General features: G+C 49.0%; 2 protein-coding genes across 2 annotated transcripts; both read left to right on the top strand.

The window, feature by feature from the left end:
* The first annotated feature begins 957 nt into the window (after nucleotides 1–957).
* LOC136537207 (uncharacterized) lies at nucleotides 958–2,576 on the top strand. The gene is made up of 3 exons (XM_066529255.1): nucleotides 958–1,033; nucleotides 1,150–1,748; nucleotides 2,199–2,576. Exons 1-3 carry the CDS (start codon nucleotides 958–960, stop codon nucleotides 2,574–2,576), a joined length of 1,053 nt encoding a protein of 350 aa, XP_066385352.1.
* Nucleotides 2,577–3,218: 642 nt separating this feature from the next.
* Nucleotides 3,219–3,665, top strand: LOC136537206 (uncharacterized). Its single transcript, XM_066529254.1, has one exon. The coding sequence runs from the start codon at nucleotides 3,219–3,221 to the stop codon at nucleotides 3,663–3,665; it is 447 nt and encodes a 148-aa protein (XP_066385351.1).
* The last annotated feature ends 2,482 nt before the right edge of the window (nucleotides 3,666–6,147 follow it).

The following is a 6,147-nucleotide window of genomic DNA, read 5'->3' as shown; positions in this document are numbered from 1 at the left end:
ATGGCGTCGACAACTCTGAGGGGCCTTCGGCATTTACAAGGACACTCCGAACACTTCAGTGGCACCGTGGTTTCAAGATCACTTGGGTCGAGCCCTACGAAGGAAGAATAAACCCGACACAGTGGCTATAGGCTTATGCCACTACTATCCGCACCGCCGGAGGAGACTCTAATGTCATGGCAAACTATCTTCCTGTCATGCTAACGCCTACCACCATGAGCTGGTTTACCAGCCTTGCCCCGAACTCCATTGGTTCCTGGGAGGATTTGAAAAAAGTCTTCACCGATAACTACATGGCCACATGCACTCGGCCGGGCACCAAGCATGACCTAAACCGCATCGACCAGAAGCCATCTGAGCTCCTTCGTAGCTACATCCGATGCTTTTCTGAGATGAGGAACTCTATCCCCAACATCACGGAAGCTGAGGTCATCACCGCCTTCGTCCGAGGACTCCACCACCGTGAGCTCCGCTCCAAGTTCAACCACAAGCCACCTACTGGGATCGGTGAGATGATCACAATTGCCAACCAGTACGCCGATGCCGAGGAGGCCGAGGTGCACTTCAACGAGGATGCGGGCACCCAATGACCAACATGCCGGTATGACGACTGCCTCGCCGACTGATGGCACAGCGACCATCATTTCGACGACCGTAGTTATCCTTATAACATCGGTCGAGATCGGCAAGAAGGGACCAAGTCTGGCCAAAATCACCGCCGTCGACCAGACCACATCATCGCTGCTGTCAACAAACCTCGTGCCAAGCGCAACTATGATGAGTAGTACAGGAAGATCCTCGATGGCCTGTGCCCTCTCCACAAGAACGCCAAGCACAAAATGAAGGACTACCTCGGGTTGGCTAAGGAATTCCAGAACAAAAAGCTAGACGACGACGCCAATGATGGAGCCGAAGGTCGCCGACCACCTGGGGGCAATGGCAATGCCTTCTAGGACCATGACAAGGTGGTCGCCACCATCTTCGGGGGCCTTGCCTCCACCGAAAGCAGAAGGGAATGGAAGCTCGCCGCATGGTGGGTGCTCAACGTCACCGCAGAGGACGCTGTCGCCAACCCTAGCTATCACCCATGGTCTAAGGTTCCCATCACCTTCAGCAGGGACGACTAGTGGGTAGACATTCCCTACATAGGGCACTTCCCCCTTGTCCTCGATGCAACCATCCAAAAGGTGTTGTTCAAAAAAGTGCTTGTCGATGGTGGGAGCGCTCTGAACCTCCTCTTCACCAGAGCCCTAAAGGAGCTGGGCCTCGGATTAGCAGATCTAACGCCCTCTGATTCCTCTTTTTGGGGTGTGGTACCCGACAGGGCCTCCAAACCTCTTAGAGAGATCACGCTACCAATACAGTTCGGCACGGCGAGCAACTACCGCGTCAAGCACATTAACTTCTACGTCGCTGATTTCAACACCGCTTACCATGCCATACTTGGTCAGCCAGCTCTGGCCAAGTTTATGGCTATACCACACTATGCGTACTTGGTGCTGAAGATGCCTTTGCCTACAGGAGTTCTGGCCCTATGGGCTAACCTCTCCATCGCCTACACCTACGAGATAGAGAGTCTCGCTCTCGTCGAAGCTACCGACCTCTTCATCCAGATGGCCAGCATGGTCGCCGAAGCCAAAACGCTGCCCGCCGACATGGAGATACCAGAGCTGGAACCTCCCCGTGCTTCCGCCAAGTCCAAGGAAGGGAAGGAGGTCAGCCTCAGGCTCGACGACCCCTCCAAGACCGTGAAGATTGGGGCTCACCTTGACCCCCAAATAGGAAAGCGCGCTCATCTCCTTACGTGCCAACGCCAATGTGTTTGCTTGGAAACCTACAGATGTGCCGGGGGTACCACGGGAGAAGATCAAGCACTCCTTGAATGTCTCGCCGACTGCCAAACCGATCAAGCAAAAACTTCGCCGATTTGTGCCAGACAAGAAGGAGGCTATTAGGGTAGAAATAAAATGGCTCTTAGCTGCTGGATTTATAAAAGAAGTGTATCATCCTGATTGGTTAGCGAACCCTATTCTCATTTGAAAAAAGAATAAAGAATGGAGAATGTGTGCTGATTATACTGATCTTAACAAACACTGCCCTAAAGACCCCTTTGGTTTGCCTCGGATAGACGAGGTTGTCAACTCCATCGCTGGCTGCGAATTACTCTCTTTCCTTGACTGTTACTCCGGTATCACCAGATCTCTCTCAAGAAAGAAGATCAGATCAAGACATCGTTCATCACACCTTTCGGCACATATTGCTATACCACCATGTCATTCAGACTCAAGAATGCTGAGGCAACTTATCAATGGGCTATCCAGATGTGCCTTGATCAACAGATCGGCCACAACATCGAAGCTTACATCGACGATGTGGTTGTCAAGTCCAAGACCGCCAATAATCTTATTACCGACCTCGAAGAAACATTTGCCAACCTAAAAAGATACCGATGGAAGCTGAACCCTTCAAAGTGCATCTTTAGAGTTCCATCCGGTATACTCCTGGGCTACATTGTCAGCGCACGAGGCATAGAACCCAATCCCGACAAGATCTTTGCCATCACCAAGATGAAATGACCAACATGTGTCAAGGATATACAGAAGCTTACTGGCTGCATGGCAGCATTAAGCCGCTTCATATCGCGCCTTGGCGAAAAAGGTTTACCTTTCTTCAAACTCCTCAAGGCCTCCGAGCGCTTTACCTAGTCAAAAGAGGCAGACGTAGCTTTCGAGCAGCTTAAGTTGTTCCTTACAAAGCCTCCAATCATGACAGCGCCATAGTCCGATGAGACTCTCCTGATCTACATCGTCGCTACCTCTCGCGTTGTCAGCACAACAATTGTGGTCGAACGCGAGGAGGCCAGACACGCCTATAAGGTGCAACGTCCGATATACTTCATCAGCAAGGTTCTTAACAAGCCCAAGACTCATTATCCTTAGGTCTAGAAGTTGTTATACGCCATCCTGATTATGTCGCGCAAACTCCACCACTACTTTGAGTATTACAAGATCGCCGTGGTCACCGAGTTCCCTCTAGGGGACATCCTTCGCAACAAAGAGGCCAACAGCCGTATCATCAAGTGGGCTATCGACCTCATCACTTACTCCATTGAATTCAGAAGCAGGCCTATGATCAAGTCTCAGGAGCTCGCTGATTTCATCGCTGAGTGGACCAAGATCCAAGAGCCCATCGCCGCTACCTGCCCTAAGCACTAGGTGATGTACTTTGATGGCGCCCTCAACATCAATGGTGCTAGTGTGGGCATTCTATTCATCACGCCGACCAAGGATAAGCTCCGATACGTCCTCCGGATACACTTCGTGGTCTCCAACAACGCCGCCGAATACGAAGCATGTCTCCACAGACTCTGTATAGCTGTTGAGCTTGGCATCAAATGCCTTATGGTATACGGGGACTTTGTGCATATCATCAACCAGCTTAACAAAGATTGGTCTTGTGCCAATGATAAGATGAACGCTTATTGCGCCGAAATCAGGAAGCTTGAAGGGAAGTTCTATGGTATCGAGTACCACCACGTGGTACGCGACCAAAATCAGATCGCTGATTACTTGTCCAAGTTGGGCTCCTCTTGTGCCGTGGTTCCGCCTAGGGTCTTCATCCAAGATCTTGTGGCGCCGTCCATTAAAGAAGAAAAAGAAATTTAGGAAGTTCCACCCGCTGATTGGAGGGAACAATTCATCAAGTACCTCTCTAGCGCCGAAGTACCAGCCGATAAAACTAAAACCAAATGCCTAACTCGTCGGAGCAAACATTATGTGCTGGTAAATGGCAACTTGATGAGGAAAAGTGCCAAGGAAGGGATTTTGCAAAAATGCATCACCCAAGAAGACGGAGTGAAGTTACTCCTCGAAATTCACTCTGGTTCCTACGGCAACCACGCGGCTTCGAGAACACTGGTCAGCAAAGCCTTCCGAGCAGGCTTTTACTGGCCCACCACCATCTCTGATGCAGAAGACCTCATCCAACGTTGTGAAGGATGCCAATTTTTTGCCAAACAAATACACGTACCGGCACAAGAGTTGCAGACCATTCCAGCCTCCTAGCCTTTTGCATGCTGGGGACTGGACATGATTGGTCCTTTTAAGCCAGCACCAGAAGGTTTCTAGTACGTATACATCACCATTGATAAGTTCTCCAAGTGGATTGAGTATAAACTGCTCGTCTCCACTATTGCAAAGAAAGCAGTCGAGCTCTTTGAAGACATCATCCATAGATTTGGTCTCCCGAACAGCATGATCACCGACCTTGGAACTACACTCACTGGCCATCACTTTTGGGATTTCTATGAGGACCATTGTATCTCTGTCAAATACGTCTCTGTTGCCCATCCTAGAGCCAACGGTCAGGTCGAACGGGCGAACGGTATGATACTGGATGCCCTCAAAAAGAGATTATTTCAGAAAGACGATAAACATTCGGGCAGATGGCTAAAAGAGCTACTAGCTATAGTCTAGGGATTGTGTACTCAAGCTAGTTGTAGCACCGGCATGTCTCCATACTTCTTGGTCTATGGCTCAGAAGCCATACTTCTAGCGAATATTGCCTTCCGAGCACCTAGGGTGGAAAATTTTGATGAAGAATAAGCCTCAGCTATTTGGACAGAGGACGTCGATAGGGCTGAGGAGGAATGCCTAATCACTTGTGTTCGCACAGCCAAGTATTTAGAAGGCTTGCGAAGGTACTACAACCGCAACGTCAAAGGTCGTTCATTTGCTATCGGCGACCTTGTCCTTCGTAGAAAGCAGAAAACTAAAGGTATGCACAAGTGCTCCTCCCCCTGGGAAGGACCTTATGTCGTCAAAGACGTTACCCGACCAGGGTCTTATCGCCTATGTGACTTAGATGGAATCGATGTTCCTAACTCCTGGCATATCGAGCACCTCATATGTTTCTATCCTTGAAACGCCTTAGATATGTACTCTCCACTTTATGATGAATAAAGTTTTGATTTCCGTAATTTTTCTCCATTTTTTCAACACTATGGTTTAAATCTCCACTTATAATCACCGGGTTTTTACGCCACTTCATGACAAGCTCCACCAACGTTGTCGCCGACCACGTTTCTCCAAATCTCCAATTCGCCGAATGTATTCTCCAATTCGCTGAACATGTAATCTCCAATTCGCCGAACGTATTCTCCAATTCGCCGAACACGTAATCTCCAATTCGCCAAACACGTAATCTCCAATTTGCTGAACGTATTCTCCAATTCACCGAACACGTAATCTCCAATTCGCCGAACATGTATTCTCCAATTCACCGAACACGCTTTCTCCCATTCGCCGAATACGTTCTCTCCGAACTGTCACAAAACGTTTCTCCAAAACACCAAACATTTTGCTCTAAATTTTCAAGATATTTCACCGATCAGCGAGCAGCATACGTTCTTTTCTGATTTCTTTGGAGAAAACCCGGTCTCTGATCTCTCCCCACACGCGTCACGGGCTCCATGCTCTGCGCTATGGGTGGTCGGCTGCGGTTCCTCGGTCATGCCTGTTCCTCCTACACGTGCACGGGCTCTGCGCTCGATGTTACAGACTATGGGCTAGCCAAGGCCAAGATCTCAGCAAAGAACTAATTGCTCATACACTATTAAGATTATGTGTATCTCCAAGTTATTTCGACAACCGCCGAGCAGCCCACATTTCGCTCTCTTCTCCATGGAGAAGACCCAGTTTCCGATCTCTCCCTACATGTGCCACGAGCTCCACGCTCTGCGTTATGGGTGGTCGGCTGCGGTTCCTTGGTTACGCTTGTTCTTCCTACATGTGCACGGGCTCCGCGCTTGATGTTATGGACTATGGGCTAGCCGAGGCCATGGGGGGTCAGTAGCAAAACAACTGCTTGGATGCTACTATGTATAATTGCGCTATGGTTCAAACTACAAAGATTTTTTCACTGAAATACACGCAAACTGCATACACATGCACCTAAAAACATTTATCATATTTGTAAGTGTTTTTATGCTTTCACGCATTCTAACTACACTGTATAGAAATTACAGATGATGTCTGCCGAGCAGATCATTGTGCTCCATCATTGTCGTTAGTCTCACCAAACAGGTCTATATTGCAGGCTAGATTCTTTGCTGTGTCCTCCACCTCATCCTCTAGCTGTTGGGTCTCT

Source organism: Miscanthus floridulus, chromosome 2 (genome assembly GCF_019320115.1).
Source record: "Miscanthus floridulus cultivar M001 chromosome 2, ASM1932011v1, whole genome shotgun sequence".
NCBI classification, from domain to species: Eukaryota; Viridiplantae; Streptophyta; class Magnoliopsida; order Poales; family Poaceae; genus Miscanthus; species Miscanthus floridulus.
The sequence above is the reverse complement of the archived record's forward strand: the minus strand, read 5'-3'. Positions and strand labels throughout refer to the sequence as shown.

Excerpts from the sequence above, each read along its gene's own strand:
- LOC136537206 (XM_066529254.1), top strand. The coding sequence starts at position 3,219 with ATGTACTTTGATGGCGCCCTCAACATCAATGGTGCTAGTGTGGGCATT.
- LOC136537207 (XM_066529255.1), top strand. The coding sequence starts at position 958 with ATGACAAGGTGGTCGCCACCATCTTCGGGGGCCTTGCCTCCACCGAAA. Across the intron at positions 1,034-1,149 it reads GAATGGAAGCTCGCCGCATG|GGCACTTCCCCCTTGTCCTC; the intron begins GTGGGTGCTCAA and ends TTCCCTACATAG. Across the intron at positions 1,749-2,198 it reads TCGACGACCCCTCCAAGACC|ATCTCTCTCAAGAAAGAAGA; the intron begins GTGAAGATTGGG and ends CGGTATCACCAG.